The 19,712-nt window shown below is 39.6% G+C and overlaps 1 protein-coding gene across 11 annotated transcripts in view; it reads left to right on the top strand.

Annotated features, from left to right (window-relative positions):
• Positions 1-19,712, top strand: part of NAV3 (neuron navigator 3) — an 805,693-nt gene that overhangs the window by 621,626 nt on the left and 164,355 nt on the right. For all 11 annotated transcript variants that reach the window (XM_068276636.1, XM_068276638.1, XM_068276633.1 and 8 more), the window contains 3 exons: positions 4,115-4,223; positions 6,060-6,443; positions 13,304-13,423. In XM_068276636.1, the coding sequence (XP_068132737.1) occupies positions 4,115-4,223; positions 6,060-6,443; positions 13,304-13,423 (613 nt within the window). The remainder of the gene's footprint in view (positions 1-4,114; positions 4,224-6,059; positions 6,444-13,303; positions 13,424-19,712) is intronic.

The raw sequence follows: 19,712 nt of genomic DNA, 5'->3' as shown, positions 1-19,712 counted from the left end.
GTCCTTTGAACTCCACACTATGCAGTTGTTTTGAAGATTGCACTATGATTGTATAATGGGACCATAAGGTCTGCGGACAGCCTTAACCTGTTTGTTGATGGTTAGGGTTTCCACTTTCCACACAGTAATATTGCAATGCTTATTTTGTAGTGTGGGTTAAAGTGACATTTCACTTTTGTTAAGAAATAATCAGAAAATAGACACAGCTTGGATTTACTGTCAATGTTTGTAATTTCATAGACGGCTGCGGACTGAAGCCCATAGGTAATTATGTTGCAAAAACATTTTCCGCATCCTTGATACACCTTTGCATGACAAATTTCAAAGTTGTCTCTTTATTTCCTTGGACTTACCTGCAGTCACCCATTTTATCAGATGGTCGGGTTTTGACTTCAACTTTTTTAGAAGCAGTTGTTCCCCAGCAGATTAGTTATTTGAAACACCAGTTCACACCCCAGTTAAAGATTTCACACCACTTGAATCATCTAAACTTCAATTTGCCTGACATGTTTGGAATTTGTTGCTGGTGCATTTCCCTGCACTTTCATTGCATCCTGATTATTTATTTTTGATTCTGGCTTGAAATGTGCTTGACCTGTATGTTTGCTTTTTTGACATTCAGAAGCTAATGTCACAGAGCAAAAGTACACAGAAGAAGAAAGAGACACATAGATGTAGGGATGGAGAATGAGATGCCAATAGTTCTGAGGTGGTGCAAATTGTGTGTTCATTTATGCCGATTATGTAGCCTGGAAATTGACCTTTTAAAAAAGCTTCCATATGTTACCATATGTTATCAGTTTATTTGAAAGCTCCATGATTTTTCAGAAAATTAACAGAAATTTGCATCATTTACTAGCATTTCATTTATCATCCCTGTGCAGGTGTGAAGAAACAAACATATGCAAAATAGGATAGAAGGTTAATGAAAATAGTAGTAAAAATAGTAATAGAAAATAGTAGAAGATTAAAAAAGTAGTAGAATAATTATTTCACAAAACTTTTATTGGATTTTTACACAATTTTATTGGATTTTTATGTAAAAGATTTATATTAAATCCTTAATAAAGGGCTGGCCATTTGGGTTTTCCTGTATAATTAAAGAGGGCTCTTACATTCTTCCTAAAGTCCTACCAGGGTCTACTCTCCAACTTGAGCATGATGTGGAGAGGAGCTTGTCCTTAAAGTGGACCTCCAGTGTATATTATACATTCAAAGGATCCTTTTCATATAGCAGATTATAGTTACCTTCTGTTTATTCACTCCCCAAATCCCTAGCATAGCCCCCGGGCTGCCAGGCTCTGGTGCGCGGACCCTCCCCCTGCTAAAAAAATACTATGGTGTTTTCTCTACTCGAGATAGAATGTTTGTGTGTTTTAGTAGTGGGTGGGGCTACATGCCGAAAGGTGGCGGCCCAATGGCTGTGGAAGTTATTTGGGGATAAAGACACAACAGGTAATTATAACTTACTATAAGAAGAGGACCCATTGAACATTTAATTTACACTGGAGGTGTGCTCTAAGGACAAGCTTATCTCCATATCATGCATAAGGGAAAAGGAACGCCCTGGTGGGACTTTAGGAAAAATGTGAGCACCCCCTTTAATTATATTATATATTCAATGAATCCTCTTCTAATAGCAAATGATAATTACCTGCTGTGTCTTTAACCCTCAAATCCCTCCTGTGTCTGTGTCCTTAACTCCCGAATGCCATGGAGTTTTTTGAGTAGAGAATACATCATTACAGGTTTTTAGTGTTTGTTTTTAGTTTGGCAAATGCCCATGCAGCCAATGTGTGCCATGCATCATGCATATGTTTCTTGCTATAATGTAATAAATCAGTGTAAGCACTTTTATGGTGCTTAAAGAAAATGTCAGGCAATTTAAGCTAGGCAAGCTCTACTTTTCCAGCGCTTCCTCCAGCCCCATGAAGCTGATATGTCCCTTGTCACAGCTCCGCTCCCAGCCCCCTTGCTCGGGGGCCCCGTCAGTGCAAAGGCCGACCTTGCGAGGTCCTCCTCTACAGTGCCTGTGCGAGCGCCGCTGTCAATGACTCACACATGGGCTGGAGTGTTCTGAGCAGGTGCAGAATGAGGGAAATATTGGTTGCAAGAGGCTGGAGGAAGCATCAGGTAAGTAGAGCTTGCATAGTTTAAATTGCCTGACATTTCCTTTAAATCCATTACTCTGCATGATTATGAGCGGTTGGTTATATGTTGCAGTTGTCATAGTGTGTATGTAGTTTGTTCTACTTATGAATGGTGATTGTTGTTTGGATGTGTAGTTGAAAGAACTGCTGTACTTATGAAGATCTTCCAAGCCAAGAGCCAAAGTGTAATTAGATGTCTGCAATCCTGTCCTATGTTTTAATAAATAGCAGCTGATAGATAATTACAGTTGGTTGTAGTGCTGAATGATTCTGTCAGCGTTCTTTATAAATATACTTTAAAGTGGACATTTGCTGCAGTAATTACTTATGTCAACGCGTTGTAACTATTTTACTTATTTTTTTTACAGTCATTTTAAAATGTTTGTTTTGCTCATTTATTTAATGAAGCCTCATATGTATATCTGAAATGCAGCATAAGTACCTTGATAGTTCCCCAAAATATTTTAATGGGCTACTTCATTTTCAATTACTAGGTAATCATCAAGGGAACAGGAGTGTAGGTTGTAAAATCTGCTCCAAAAGATTTGTCATACCATACTAACAACTATAATGAGAATAAACTTATTTTCAGGCCCCTTTTACGCTTGCCCTGCACGTATGCGTTGCGTTACCCTGTTTTACCACTGGGTAATGCAGACAATACAAGGCGATGGGGCCTAGCACACTTACCACATCGTGATGCGCCAGAAGTGCCCGATCGGCCACTGACCCGCTGCAAAGTCAACAGCACATTGATTCAGACTTCTGCGACACAGTGGTGGTGGAAGTAATGAAAACCAATGGGCTGCGCAGAAATCTTAAATATGTTTGCAGCGGTGCGGTTTGCATACCCAGAACGATGTGAGTATGATGGGGAAACCTAAGAATCCCAGTGATGTACTTCCTGTCCAGCATGGGGTACGTCACTGGGCAAGGGGCGGCGAAGGGTGTTCATGGTGGCACAGACTCTGCCGCAGGGTCATATGAATGACAATTTTTGTGTTTTGCGATGCTATGGGGCAGAGCATCCCACCGCAAATGCAAAGGACAGATGTAAAACCAGTCTAAAAAAAAATGCTATAAAAATGTAATGCACTTACATTTGCTAAATGATCTGATCACCTAATTCAGCCTTTCTCAACCTTTCTACCCTGGAGGAACCCTGCAAATAACTTTTTGATCTCAAGGAACCCCTGCAAACAATGTTTTGATCTCGAGGAACCCCTGTAATTATTTTGGAGGAAGCATGGTCTTTAAAAGCATGTGTGGCTGTTTATTTCACTACCCCTATTAAACTGCCACTCATACTGTCTCCTGACCCCCCAATTTAGTGCTTCATGTTACAGTACCACCTATTATAATGTGCTCTATATACTTCTCCCACGATGGGGTAAAATGCCAAGGAACCCCTGCAGAGTACTCAAGGAACCCTGGGGTTCCAGGGAACCCTGGTTGAGAAAGCCTGACCTAATTGCATAAGAGAGACCTAAAACAAATGAAGCTGAGAGTTTCTATGTATCTGCTTTAGGAATTGTAAATGGAAAGATTTTCCTCAATGAAAAACTTTTTAAATTAATTGGTTGAAACATACCCATTTAATGGCAGCTCACAACACTGCTGTACAGAGATCTGAGGTGAATTTGTGACTTTCACACAGCTGACAACACCTTGGAAGCAGGTGAACTATGATTTAGACAATAAAGAATAGGTATTCTGTTTTCATTGTATAATACTCTATACTTTAATCCGATGTGCACCAAAGTCTAGTTTTGTTAAGTGCATTGCCAGGCCTTGACAGTGGAACCTTGGACTTGATAGCTTTGGAAGCAATAAAGGCATATATTGGTTTTCTTAACAGATCTTCTTTGTTTTAACTTCAAGAATGTGCAATGAAAAGAAGGTGAAAAGAAGAAAACCACAATGCCACATTTACTATGGTCATTTATTTGTCCGGTATGTTTCAGGTGAAGATCCAGAAACCCGAAGAATGAGAACAGTAAAGAATATAGCAGATCTTAGGCAGAATCTGGAAGAAACTATGTCTAGTTTACGTGGGACTCAAATAAGTCACAGGTTTGTAGGATTGTGTGCATACTATATACAGTTTATGCTATATACTGTAGAAATAAATATAATAAAACTATATATAATGCAATAACTGCATACTGTTTGTAAACCTTTTTTTATCAATTCTATTAAATATTTACTCATTAAAGCCTCCAGTAAGTAACATCAAATTTTGGCCCATATGCTTTTAACTTTTTCTCCTCTGTTTTCTCCTAAGTTATATTTTCAAATTTGTCAGTAAAATGCCTTTTAATTCAGCAGCAAGCAAGAAAATACTTAATAGTTTTGATAATGATTTTTCAACTACTTGTTGGTACTTTTTCAATTGCCAAGTGCTGAAAAGTTGATAAAAAACAGAGAATAGCGCTCGTATCCAAATTTTTAAATTGTTTAATAGTTTAATTATCTATGTATAAAAAAGTATCTATTCTTTAGAATTAAAACAATATGATCATAAAAGGTTATATGTTCAAGGATTATTTCAAAAGGTTCTTTAATATATCCACTCCTACATATATCTTCTAAAAAATGGAGTTGGACAATTTTATGATCATATTGTTTTAATTCTAAAGAATAGATACTTTTTTATACATAGATAATTAAACTATTAAACAATTTAAAAATTTGGATACGAGCGCTATTCTCTGTTTTTTATCTATTGTTGTGTTTGGTGGGGATTAAAGGGATACCCACACCTTGAGAATCAAGCAGCCGATAGATTGGGAGGACAGGGAGATAGAGTAGCGCCTTTTTACTTCTCCTTTTTTTTGGCAAGTGCTGAAAAGTTGTTGCTGAAATTATATCCTAGGAGAAAACTCAGGAGAGAAAGTCAATTGCAAATAGGCCTTTGTGTTTTCCACCAAAACACTCAACAAAACAAACATTTTGCCAGTATTTACTTACAGATTAAGCAGAATCTACCAAAGCATAATACAGGTGTGACCCAGGCAAAACATGGAAACATCGTTTTTTTCTGCATCTCATTACCGCAACATCAAAACGTAGTCATTGGTTTAAAGTGCTGTATTCCACTAATTGTATATTAAGGTTAAAGTTGCTTACCCATAACTTTTTATACTGAACTGAAGTCGGACTGTGACATTAAGTCCTCATCTGGGGTTTAGCATTATGGTTAGCTTTGCTGATGCTCAGACTTTATTTTTAAATGTTGCTATATTTATAGGACAACATTTAAATAAAACCAATTTTAAAATGCCTACACTACTTCAGAAGGTAAATGAAGTTTAGTGGGGAGAGGATTTGATATAAGAAAGGATTTGGGACCACAGGCAAATAAGTGATACAGCAACCACCGATATTTGTGTTTATGCCATAGTCAAGTCTGGTGAGTAGAAATATGAAAAGGACGTATGATAATCCAGGAGAGCAGCTGAGCAAGCCATGTTCAGGGCAGGCAGCCAAGCATCACTGCTCGCGCCAGCCTGGTAAATACCTCAAGAGACAAGCAAACAGAATCACCCTCTTGAGAACAGCTAGTGAATGCCATCATAGGAAATGAGATAATAAGAGCTGCATTTCAGCGTGGAAGGAGCCAATCAGTTAATATAGTTGGTACACTGATATGCATGAGCAGGAATTTTTGAACATGTGCACCCATTTTCATTTTAGAAACTACCTTTAAGCATTGTAGATCTGTGCATGGAGGCAAGAAGAGAAGAATCAGAAAGTAATACACTATTTGTAGGCATTAATAATAATTATGCCTTTCATAGGGACCTTCACAAAAACTTTTCTAAATGTTCTAGATTCAGTTGTAAACACAATATTGTGTGCAATTATTGCAGTGTAATGTATGACATATTCAATCTCCTTATCTTACAGTACGCTTGAGACAACATTTGATAGCACAATAACTACAGAAGTAAGTGGAAGAAGTCTGCCAAGTTTGACAAGTCGATCGTCTACGGTTACATGGAGACTTGGACAGGCTAGCCCAAGGCTCCAAGCAGGAGATGCCCCCTCTTTTGTTGGTGCTTTCCCTCGAAGTAATGCTGGACGCCTTATCCATACCGACCCATCACGATTCATGTATACCACACCTCTCCGGCGCGCTGCTGTATCTCGCCTTGCAAACCTGTCACAAGTTGAAATCTGTGAGAAGGGAAACCATGATCTTGACATGTCATCCGAAGTAGATGTAGGAGGCTATATGAGCGATGGTGACATTCTTGGAAAAAGCTTGAGAGCCGATGACATCAATAGTGGGTGAGTGCTCTATGTAAATCTGCAAACAGGTTATATATCTACAAAATAAAAGTTATATAAATAGTGCATGATCTTGTAGTCACTTGATAGAAGTTTGCTTTGTTTGCATTCTCTGTTAACTTTTTTCCCCCATAAATATTGTATAATCTTGTCCTCTTGGTTTGTTTCTGTGTTTTTTTTAACAATTTCCTTGGTCTTAAACAGACCAGCAGGGCTTCCAGACAACTAGTATTGTTTAACCTCCCTAGCGGTATTGATGGTTATACACGTCCATGCAAAACATGCTGTGAACAGTAATGACGTGCATACATGTCAATGCTCTCCTACACTTTATACTAGACTCTTGCGTGACACATTTTGGCAAGTTACAGAAAAAAGAAAGGTTATGAAAATGAATTGGATCACTTTCTGTACAGAAATCCTGGGGAAATTGAACGCCAGGAAGGTCACAAGCAAATAAACATGGCAGGCTCCATAGTCTTCTCGGGGCTGGTTCACACGGACGTTTGGAGGCGTCGCGTTCGTTGGCGTAGCGGCGGCAATGCGTTCGGGCTGTCAGCAGCGTTCGCATTGCGTTCGGATGCGGTCGCGTTTTTTCTTCCCCTAGGGGAACATTACCTGTCGATGTTAACCGCCCCTGGAAGCAACATGTAGCTTCAAGGGGCTCCTTGAATACCAGTGAAAATCGGGACCCGAACGCCGCGTTTGTGTAAACACGCGTGAAAGCATTGGTACAAACGCTCCCATTCACTTGAATGGGAGCGTTTAACGCCAAGCTCTGAACGCTAGCGGTAAACGCTGCACAAATGTCCATCTGAACCACCCCTTACTTCAGTTGTTCTTTAGAACTGAGTGGAAAGGAGTCCATCACAAATTTGCCTATAACAGTAACTGGAATCTGCACTTCTTAACCACTTGAGGACCCACCCTTTACCCCCCCTGAAGGACCAGCGCTGTTTTAGCTGATCTGTGCTGGGTGGGCTGTGCAGCCCCCAGCACAGATCAGGGTGCAGGCAGAGCGACCAGATCGCCCCCCTTTTTTCCCCATTAGGGGGATGATGTGCTGGGGGGGTCTGATCGCTCCTGCCTGCTGGGTGTTGCGGGGGGGGGGCACCTCAAAGCCCCCCTCCGCGGCGAAATTCCTCCCCTCCCTCTCCTACCTGTCCACCCCCGGTGATCCGCGCTACACAGGACGCTATCCGTCCTGTGCAGCCAGTGACAGGCTGTCCCCTGTCACATGGCGGCGATCCCCGGCCGCTGATTGGCCGGGGATCGCCGATCTGCCTTACGGCGCTGCTGCGCAGCAGCGCCGTACAATGTAAACAAAGCGGATTATTTCCGCTTGTGTTTACATTTAGCCTGCGAGCCGCGATCGGCGCCCCGCAGGCTATTCACGGAGCCCCCCGCCGTGAATTGTCAGGAAGCAGCCCGATAAATTAGCCTGCAGCCGGCGACGCAGAACTGCGTCGCTGGTCCTGCAGCTGCCACTTTGCCGACGCACGGTATAAGCGTGCGGTCGGCAAGTGGTTAAAAAGACTTGGCAAGAAAGTTCTACCAGTTTGGCACATCTTTGCTCTGTTTCAAAATAGGTACCAGAATTAGCTTTATTGATAAGTTAGTTCATACTTCATAGGAATGTGAGTTGGCAGTAGTTTTATGAACACATTCAACAGGTAATTAATGTAAAATTGGGTAACAGACAGTATGGATAGAGTTTATAATATACATCTCTTTGTGGCGTGAAGCTGTGTATTTCAAAACATGTGGCATTAAGATGCATACAGATGCACAACAAAGGTCATCCATAGGGATTAACTCATAAGCCACTGGGTGACCATTTTGGCTTGAGTACAGTACAGATGCACCACCAGGCTACAGTCAAGTGACACATACTTTTCCTATGAAAGGGGAAGGAAGGGACAGCAGCAAATGATGGAGTGAGTAGTTTCTGGCAGGCAAAGTAGAAAGGGAAACAATGTGCTCTCCGAGATGATCCAGTACTCTGGATATTTTGACAACGTATCTAGGTAGCTGTACACACACTAGATTCTAAGCAGAGACTGCCCTGACTGCCCGTCTCTGTTGAGTTAAGTTTAGTGTGTGTGCGCAAGACTATACAGTGCAACATGGATTTGTGCAGTTCATCGTCAAGCAGAGCTACACAATATAGAGGAAACTACAATTGGCTCCTGCTAGAAATGTTTGTTTTGGCAGTTCTGCATCTTCCCCTTGAACATGGGACATGGATTGAGCAGGGTGACAGGTCAATGGAAATCCTGATGATTCTCTTTTAGCACCTTCTATTGTAGAAGTCCTACTGTAGAAGACTGTAACCTGCAGTCTCTACAGCTTTCTGATGATAAGATAAAGCGCTGTAGTTTCTCCCAACACAAACCAGGCAGCCAATAATATCCAGACTGACTTAAAAATGTACCATAAGTGTCTGTGGTGATAGGCTGAATTTCCAGTCTTCAGTTTCTGACAAGCCAGAAGGTCCATAATAAGCTATCTATCATTCTGCTGAAAGTGAAACCGAGGTGTGAGTGATATGAAGGCTACCATATGTATTTCCTTTTAAACAATACCAGATGCCTGGCAGTCCTGTTCATCGTATGTTACATCAGTAGTGTCAGTGTCACAACCCTGAAACAAGCACATTGGCTAATCCACTCAGAGTTGAGTCAGATCACCTAATATGTATGCTTGTTCAGGGTCTATGGCTTAAAGTATTAAAGATAGAGGATCAGGGGGACAACCGGGGAAATTGCATTGTTTAAAAGGAAATAAATATGACTGGTTCCCTTTAACTTTGTTTTTCATATGTGATGGATAGATTTTGTCTCAGAATCAGTGGCAGACATAGGCCCATGTAGGTTGCTCAGGGGCCCTGTGTCCTCTGGGGCCCATGCAGCTCCATTACAGCAAGGCCCAGATTATCCTCTAGGTTTGTGTATATGTCAGCAGATTGTGAGCTCCTCTGAGGACAGTCAGTGAAATGACTATGTACTTTGTAAAGTACTGTCAGTGATCTATAAATACATAATAATAATATGGTAGGACATTAGACTAGGACTACTGTAAGATTAGATTTTGAGCTCCTCTGAGGATGTCATATGACATGACTATGTCCTGCACTGTGGAAGATATGAGAGCTATATATACAGGAACATAATATTAATCCTAATGGTATGGTAGTTTTCTGAACATTTACATTTTTACAAATTTTCATCTGTCACACTGCTGCATAAGGATCAGCGATAATTGTGTGGTCCAATCATAAATGAGGCATAATTAATGAATAGGCAGAAAATATGTGCTACAATTACAAATACAGGGCTTACAGAATGCAGCATGCATAGGTTTACATACTTGTGTGTTGTTGACACTTTTTGGACCCACCCAACATCTGTCATGACCACGCCTACTCACATGGGGCCTGCACATATGTTGCTCAGAGACTCACTGTTGCTTTGTCCACCACTGCTCTAAATTGTGACCGTTATGTGAATGTTACAAACTCAGACAGCTGATTAAGAACATGACACCCAGCAGCTTTGAATTGTAAATTCCGATTCATGGCAATGTGTCTTGAAGGGATTTCTTGCAGTTTTTACCGTTACCGGTATATCTGCACAGAATTCTTCATAAATCTAATTGGAACATATTTAAAATGTGTGCCCTCAATGTGTCAAGATGCTGACAACAGAAGAGGTTTGAGGTTGGAAATGAGGCATGCCGCAAGCAAAGATAAAATTTGCTCAAAGTATTCCACAAATGTTTATTACTTTCTGAATTAGTGTATTTATAAAGTGCATTCAGAGCAAACACAAATGCCCAACCAGACAAATCACACCCTGGTTAAACATTGATCTGGTCATAGCTATAGGGGCATCACCTTGTTCCACTTAATAGCAATTAGATTTCATTGGAATTCAGGACAGCACTACGCAGTCATAAATTCCCTTCTGCCTCTTACACAGCCTACTTGACAAAGAGTTAGAGCTTATTCACATTATGTGCAATACTTTTAGTGTTAAATCAATGCAAAGGCACACTTTAACTATTAGCCCATGTTAATTGAAGGTTTTGTTCTCATCTAATAAGCTAGTGCATGCTTGTTGACAGCATGCTGCATCCTCCCAGTGATCATGTAAAGGAGGGATTCCAATTATTTCAAATGTCTGCTTGCTTGTGACAGGTTTACTTTAACCATTTCACCTCGAAGGGTTTTTAAAAATAATGAAAATGTATTTCATTTTTCTATGGGAAGGTGTATAATAGGGTATTTGGATGTGGTTTTACTTTTTGGCCACAAGATGGAGATACAGAGTTAGTGTGTTCTAAAAATAGAAACAGAACCAAGTGTTTGTATTTGTTTATATTTGTCTAAATACAGGGACTTAATACTCGTGCTGGGGGAGGTGAAAAGGTTAAAGTAAAAAAAACAAAAACAAAAAAACAGATACTCACCTAAGGAAAGGCTCTGGGTCTTATTGAGCCTTCCTGGTCCTCTCCCAGCATTTCTGCGCTGGATCCCTGGTTCAAATCTCCTGCCACCAAAGGCTTCGGGAGTCAAAGTGCTCCTGAAAACAGCTCTGTACTGCACATGTGCGAGCGCGCAAGACAGCATGCTCACGCATGTGCAGTATGGAGCGGCCCGTCTCCAGGAGCAATCAGGCTCCCGAAGACTTCCAAAGCCTCAGGCAGCGGCAGAGAGCAGTCTCCAACCAATCGGTCAGAGACTGCTAATGGGGGAGCCACGAGCCAGGGCAGGAACGTCGGGACCAGGAGAGGAACAGAGAGGCTCTATAGGACCCAGGGCCTTCTCTCTCCTTAGGTAAGTGAATTTATATATATATATATATATATATATATATATATATATATATATATATATATATATATATGTATGTATATATATATATATGTATATATATATGTATATGTATGTATATATATATATATGTATATATATATGTATATATATATATATATATGTGTATGTATATATATATGTGTATATATATGTGTGTATGTATATATATATATATATATATATATATATATATATATATATATATATATATTTGTTTCAGTCTTCCTTTAAGGAAAGAAATGGGAAAGCAGCAGCTATCCCTTCTGTTCTCTGGGAAACGAGTGAATATCCTACTAGTAAATGATCCTTCTATCCGCAGTATTACAGAGATGGAAAAAAAAGGAAAAAGTAACTGACATAGCTTATACACAGTTTTGGAACATAGGCTTGCAGAATGCTGTGCATATGAATGGTTTCTTTCAAGCTAAGACTCCTGCAATGATGCTGTGTTAATCTCTCTTCACTTTAATGTCTCCCTGGACACCACGGAATGCTTCATACTTACACATTTTCTGGCATCACAGTAAATTTTCTTGATGATTTTCTGACAACTTCTCAGCTTGCTAAAGGGGATTTATCTTGCTTTAAATGTTCATCCTCTTTCATTTGCAATTCCATATAGGCTCTTATTCCTTTTTTTAATCCTTTAACTTATTTATATTATCACCTAATTAAAGCGTTTTCTGGGCTGTTTTAATGTGATAAACAGAGGATTTGGCTTCTCAAAATTAGCTGCTATTCCCCTGAGCATCGTTAAGTAATGCGCATAGCTGTAAAATTGGCCTAATGGAACAGCCATTACCACCACCATGATACATATGGAAAATACCCTTATATGATGTTAGACCATGTTAAAGTGAACCTGAGGCGGCATAGGAGGGGGCAGATGGGACACAGTCATGTACTCTGGTCCATGAAAGCCTCTGTGTCCTTTAAGCGCTGCTCTCTGCCCCCCCCCCCCACCACCACCACCGCAATGTGAACCCCCAAAATTGCTGGCCAATCTCAAGGGGTAGGGGCATCCTTAGCCACCATGACCCCAGAGGTCACGGAAAGTGAAAATGGCTGTTATTTAGTCACAGGAACAGCACAGAGCGACAGGATTTGCAGCTACCTGATCCAGCCAGCCCCAGGGAGCAGGTAGCATGTTTTTTTTAGAAATATCCTCACCTGTAATGTTTAAAAGCAAGAAAGCTTAGACAGTATTAAAAGTCCAAGCAGAGAAGGTTAGGAAGCAGTTGGTTTCCCTGTATAGACAGATAAGCTTGTGCTTAGTTTGCAACTGGCTGAGCTCTGTGTACAGTATAAACACATTTAAAAGTTGTTTTACGTATGACTGTTTATCTTCATAATCAGTCAAAGATCACTCCTTCTAAGGAGAGTTTGGGAAGAGGAAGAGAAATCTGTATCTAAGGAAAGTAAAGTTCGGTAACCCTGTCACAAAAGAATTTCAAAAGTGCTGTATTTACTTTTTGGTCATGCAGCTTTCATTTTATAATCTATACTGGTATAATTACCATTTTTTGTGCACTTAATTTATCATGATCATCACCTTTGTATTTTTAGCAGCCTGTTTGTAATAAAAAGTTCCTTTATCCAAAGAAAAAATAAGGTAGCTTCGACTGGACAACTTTTTTTTTTTTTTTTATTTACAAGAGATTTCATTACTGTTATATCACAATTTTTCACTTTTACTGTGTAAAAGAAATATCCAGACATGTATGTACATGTTATCCGCCTAATACAGCCAATTACTTGTAAATATCTGTACCTGGATATTCCCTTGCTTACTTAGTGATACTACATGATAAAACATCTACAACTTCACAAAGGTGTCCACTTGAAGCTACTTTTAGCTGTGGCTATACCATGGCTTGGATGCATTAGAACCTTTACAGGAAGGTGCTCCACTCTGTATGCTGTTGTGACTATAGACAAGCTGTTCATTAGACTATTTTTTCTTATTCCCTCTGCCTTTTGACAGGTATTTAACTGACGGGGGACTTAATTTATACACCAGAAGTCTTAACCGAATACCTGACCTTGGAACAGCTCGAGATGTCATTCACAGAGGAGTGCATGATGTTGCTGTGGATGTTGACAGGTAATGAAAAAAACATGATAGCTAAAATGTAACTGCATATATTTATGATGTCTTCACTCTGATAAAGAAAGCTGTTTATGTCTTATTTATTTGGAATTTTTTGTGTATTTGTGTAAAGTTTTCCTCCTTATGTTTAACTTGCTTTGACAATTATGTCTGAAATAACAATTTCAACCTTTTTTTATCACTTCTTCTTTGACAGACATAATTTAATTGTACAAAATATATTTTATAGTCCTTTTATCCTTAGCTTAGCTGACATCGTCCCTCCTTGTCTTTATGTGATATTGTATGTTCTTAATTTATATCCACAGTTTTTGGGTGATCGTCCACAGAATTGTTTTTTATTGCCTCTCATTTTTGGTAGACACACAAATAAGTTAGAAAAAAAAAATATATTCATCAATGTTATCAACATATTTCAGAGTGAGCATGGCCTGAACATGTGTACAGTTTAAACCACACATTACAAGTATTGCTTTGCCCTGCATTAAAGAAAGTTTGTTGGATAACAGGTAAAAAGGGTGCAATTTGCAGCTCAAGGAATGGGCCCTTCTTACGGTGCCTATGTTAAACAAGAGATTAACTGGCTAAAGCCAGTATTTTTGGAGCAAGTGGCACCCGAGGAGGAGATAGTGTCAGGAAAGCTCCCCTACTTTCAAGCAAAACTTTTGTGTTGAGAAATTCAACTACAGCTGGGGGCCGGAGGTGCTGGTGCCACTGCTTGAGTAACTGGCATAGACGCTGTCTGGGAGAGAGGTGAGAAGAGTGCCATAGTGCCCAAATATAGTTTTAGGCATAGATGGGGGAGGTTAGTGTTAGGGATAGGCTGGGGATAGACTAGTGTTAGGCTCAGATGCAGGGAAGGTTTATGTGAGAATAGGATAATAAAAAAGTACAATATCGGTAACACTACCAATATTTTGTCATCAATGACAGGTAGTAGTGGGATGTTGGTAAAATGACTTATATTCTACTATCGGCATTTCCTTGTGCCCTTTTTCCCAGGCACATTTATTACATGTATGTGTTTTGTTGGGGTTTCTGGAAAATCTCATCTCCCCACATGTTAAGTATCTTGGGTAGTAATTTAACAACTTTTAAGTGGAAAGGATTAGAAAACAAAGATATAAAGGGCAGAGCAAATGTCTGTCCATCACTGGTCCCCAGTTACTATTATTATATTATCATCAGCATCATCAGTATTATCCTTCATTTAAAAAGAACCAGCATATTAAGCCACGTGGTACACTAAATATGGGGTGTCAATTATACATTTCAGACAAAAACACATGCCAAAAGGGCATGTCATCTAAAATATAACATAGATGGCCAGATGTTGCTTGTTTAATAATGAATGATTAAGTTATGCAGAAAGATAGATGGCTATTTTTGAAAATGCTGATTTTGAAGGTCAGAAAAATATCTGAAAGGCAGAAACAAGTGTAAAGGGAGAAGAGGAGTGGCTCTAGAGAAGTCTAGGAACTGTGAATGATGAGAAGCTTTAAATAAGGACATTTGAAGGGTAGATAACAGGAGAGATTGGCGTTGGGTATAGTTATGCATGAGGTTAGGAATATAAGAAGAATATGAGCAGTGAAAGCATAGAAACTTTAGAATTCTTCTTCTTCTTTTTATATCAAAATATAGCAATAAATATTATCTGGGATTGGCTAACTAAAGGAACAATTGCATTATATAAGCAGATCATTTTATACAATGCTGGATGTTTTAAAGAATCACAGAGAAACATCAATGCAGCCTGCTACATTTGTTCTTTGGTAAACTATCCCCACTGATCCTGGTACTTTTGATTCCGTGTGATAGGCATACAATTAATTAATGTAAAAGGTAATATTAATATGGAAGATCTGGGTAGGGCTTTATACAAGGAAGTTTTTCTATCTTCAATGACAATCACTGCAGGGAGAAAGCAGAAAGATTTTCTGTTTTCACGGTACATAGGGATGACCTAAAGCTGACCCTGCTTCCTTGTACTGTGGTATGATAGAAAAAAAATGTTTCTTTTGGATAGCAGAACAAAGCTAATTTATACAATCTGTTTTGAATCTGATATAACCAGTAGTTTTGAAAGCATTCATTTTCCTTGTACAGTAAGTGAGATTGCAGTGAGAGATCAAATTCCTATTGAAACAGGGACTTATTTTTTGAAGGGATCCTGTTGGACGTGTATGGATTTATGTATTATGTCTGATAAAAGGGCTGCCCTACACAAAGGCTATCATTACAGAACTCCTGTATGGTGGTGCCTTATAAAAATAAACATGCCACAGACAAGATTCCGCCTACCAACTTTCTGTGCACTCATTCCCTCAGCCATTGGAGACCTGCAAGAATGATTCTTCCTGTCCTGTGCGTTGTTAACCTAAACCCAAACAGTGCTCAAGCCAGACCACAATAAAGGATTTCCAACAATCCAATCTAATGATCTTCCATATCTGGGGCTGTTCCCACAAGTGGGCTTGTATGTTTGATTTCATGTCCAAGACTTTAATGGTTTGTTGTTCGTGATTCTTGTATTACTAGGTTACATACAATGTGTGTGGTGGTGATATGTTTGGACAAAGTACTTTTGTGTTACATCTGCTCATATGAAAGAAACATTTATAAAGAAAAGTAAACACGAGGTAACCGTAAAGAATTGATTACGTTCTTAATCATTTATTAGGAAACATTAGAGAGAATCATAAATTCTAAGATTTTTTTTTCCTTACTAGTGCACTACTAATTGCTATTACTTTGTAGAAGATAATATGATTGTTTCAGAAACTGTAATATAATAATCTCATTTAACGCACAGTGCCATATTGGATAGCACTCTTGCCTTTTAGCATTAGATTTCCAATTCAAATCAGGACACTATCTGCATGGAGTCTGTCTGTTTGCTCTGCCCGTGTTTGTGTGGGTTTCCTCCAGATACAGGGGCAAACCAAGGATTTTCAAGGGGGTATTCCTGAAAGGTCTCCCTCAGCCATGCACAATACAGTATAATAAAATGGTAGGATATCATGCTTGGTACACATAATGCAATTTGCTGTCCAACCGACCGATGAACAATGGGATCGATCAGGAGCAGCTTGGATACAGATAATAATGAGGACAATAAAGGGCAAAGTGAAGCATTGACACAGCAGGGCACAGGGCTGTGCTCATACCTGACTCTGTTAAGTTCCCCAGAGCTGCTCCATTCTCTGTACACACACTGCTGTTGCATCCAAAGTCAACAGTAGCAAGGAAAGAAAAGGGAGCAGTGCTGTGAGCTGCAGAATACCTGCAGATATTCTGGTGTCCAACTTGTGCCTGTCCCCAGACACTGCACTGGCCCTGGTCTGAGGGGGGATTCTGGGCAGCTGTAATCCCCTCTGCATTTGCCTATGAGATTCTTCTGTTTCCTCCCACATCCCAAAAACACATATGCCATAGAAGCATAAGACAAAGGCCCTTATTCAATTTACTTTTTCTCATACGTTTTCTCCTAGGAGGTCATTTTTGAACTTCTGTTTAAAATACCTTTTTAGAATTCTGCAATTGAAAAAGTACTAACATGTAGGTAATTATGTATTGTCAAAATTATTCTGCGTATTTTCTTGCTTGCTGGTGGCTTAAAAGTCATTTTATCGATATGGTGTGAAAATATCACCTAGGGCGAAAACTTGAATTGCATATGGTCTAATGACTCACTACGGTAGAGAGTACATTGTGAGCTTCTCTGAGGGACAGTTAGTGACATGACTTTATACTCTATGCCAGTGGTCCTCAAACTAAGGCCCGCGGGCTGAATGTGGCCCCCTGATACTTTTTTTTACTGCCCCCCCCCCCTCACACAGAAAATGTATTCCTTATAGATGCGGTCAGCTACATCTTTAAATATTGGGGGTCCGCATATGGAATAGCAGTGCTGACACCACCTATCCACATGGAAGCCATAAAGCAGTAATTCACTGGTTTCCAATGAAATTCCACATCAGGTGACACTGCTGTCCAATTGGACTGCAGGTTGTCACCTGCGTATGCTTCACTGTCTGGCAAAGACTTCTACATCATCTTATGTATACTCTGTCCCCCCAGCAGTCTGAAGTATGTTGACCCGGCCCTCGACCCAAAACGTTTGGGGACCCCTACTCTATGCAAAAGCGCTGTGGAAGATGTCACTGCTAGAGGAATACATAGTAGTAGTAATAATAATAAATAATCATTTTTGGGAATTCTTATATCAATAATTCCCATCCCCACTCTAATATTACTTTTTCATCTTTTACTCCAAGCAATATTCTCATCTATTCAGGTTCTGGCTTATATTTCATGAAAAAGGAATTTCAAGAAATGCAAAATAAACAGTGCCATAGGGTTAATGTGTGAACATTTTGTAAAGAATTTATGTTCCTCAGGAGTAATATGTAAGTAAAAGTACCAGACTCAGTGAGGAGCAATTACAGGTACCAGGCTGCCTCTGCAATTACTTTCTCACCCTGCTTTTGACTGTGCTGAAACATTGGACATTTATTTATAGAAATCTTAGATTCAGGTAGGTAAGTTGGCTGTGACACATCCCCTTCTGCATCATTGCTAGTCCCATAATGTAAAGGTCTTGTCAAAGTGTGAGAAGTGAAGGTAGTTTGCACAGGACACAAGGAAAACAGAGAGATGTACCCTGTGTGTCTTTAGAGAGAAGAGCCTATCTAATTACCCCTTATTTGTATGTAATCCCAAGTGTAATTTGAACTCTCTGCTGTCAGCACAGAAATTCAGCAGGCACTGCTAATATGTAAACACAGGTTGTTAATCCTTTGTCTGCTCCCATAAAAGCAGGATGTCAACATGCTGCAGATTTATTGCAGGAGTTCTGTAAGCTGTAACAAAGAAATGTTTTTCTTTAAAGGTTATTATGCTGATGCTTATCTTTTAGAGCAGAGAAAAAGGTCTGCGTTCACATCTGTTTTAAAAGAACCCTTCTTCTTTTTGTTAATGTCATACTATGGACAGTCATGGATCTATATATTAGAAAAGGGCAAGAACATTGGTGGCTCATTACCTGTCCTGCTAATATGCAATTTTCCAAGTGCAGGAATGTTCATTGGTTGCCAAATATCCACCTAACCATAGTCTACATAGTTTGTAATATACCCACAATGAACTTGCTAATTTGACATACTCATGGCAGTGAAGAAGGATGTTCCAGTTACAGACATCCCAATAGACTGTGAAGTCCATGTACTCTGTGGAGGAAATGAGCAGTAACCACAAACCACATCAGCACAACCACCAACCTCCCATCTTGGCTTTTGGGTGTCTACTCATTACCAGTCACATTTTGACTGAAAATGTGTTTTTTGGCCACCTGCAAATATTGAGAGCCACAAACCAATCTGTCTGCTTCAAGTGTCCCATGTTTGTGTGTGTTATGTTTGCACAGAAAAGCTATGAACAGAGGATTTGTCGGCACACATATTGTGTCAGACAGTTACAAACTCCCTACGTTAGAATTGTACATGTGCTGTGTGTACGCAAAATAAATATTTATTGATACTGTCCTTTATGTGTTCTTTCTTTTTGCTCTCTCAAAACTTGATGCATTAGATCTTGGCTTCTTGGATCTATTCCAAACACATTTCATCCTCAATGTCTATGCAGGAAGCATTGCTTTGTTCTGTCTTACTGATGTACGTATTAAACAATCTCCTTGGACTGGATTTACAAAGGGTGCAGTTTTTGGATGTGGTACTGGGCTGTTTGTATATGAAGCTATATACAGTTAACCTAAAGACATTTTCATTTTAGAATCCGTGGACAATTTGGCTGGACTTCTGAAGGGAAATGTGAATTGATTATCCTAGATCAGGCAAGGCATATGTGGGCATATACTAGATCACGCAAGACATAAGTGGGGAAGCTATTCCAACTACTAAATCCAGCTGCCACAAATCCTTACTTGGCTGAGATATATTTTACTCAAGAGCAGTAAATTAATACCTGAAGTAGTTTAAAGTACACCTCAACTGAGAGGGATGAGGAGGCTGCTTTTTTGGCTTCAGCAGGCCAAACCACCTGAAAGCTAAAAGAAGAAAAGGTCCCACATAAAGGCATGTAACCTATAATAATAATAAACATATAAAATGATATATTGCGCTCACATAGAAGCTTATTTACAGATAGTGTTAACCCTTCTGGAATAGAACTGTGGAAGTATTAAAGGTGTGGGTCAGGACAAAATTTTCACCCATCTAAACACAGCCCCATTTTGGATCATCCCACCTCCTTCCCAAGGTTG

Source organism: Hyperolius riggenbachi, chromosome 3 (assembly GCF_040937935.1).
Source record: "Hyperolius riggenbachi isolate aHypRig1 chromosome 3, aHypRig1.pri, whole genome shotgun sequence".
Taxonomy (NCBI): Eukaryota; Metazoa; Chordata; class Amphibia; order Anura; family Hyperoliidae; genus Hyperolius; species Hyperolius riggenbachi.
This window is presented reverse-complemented; position numbering and strand designations above follow the sequence as displayed.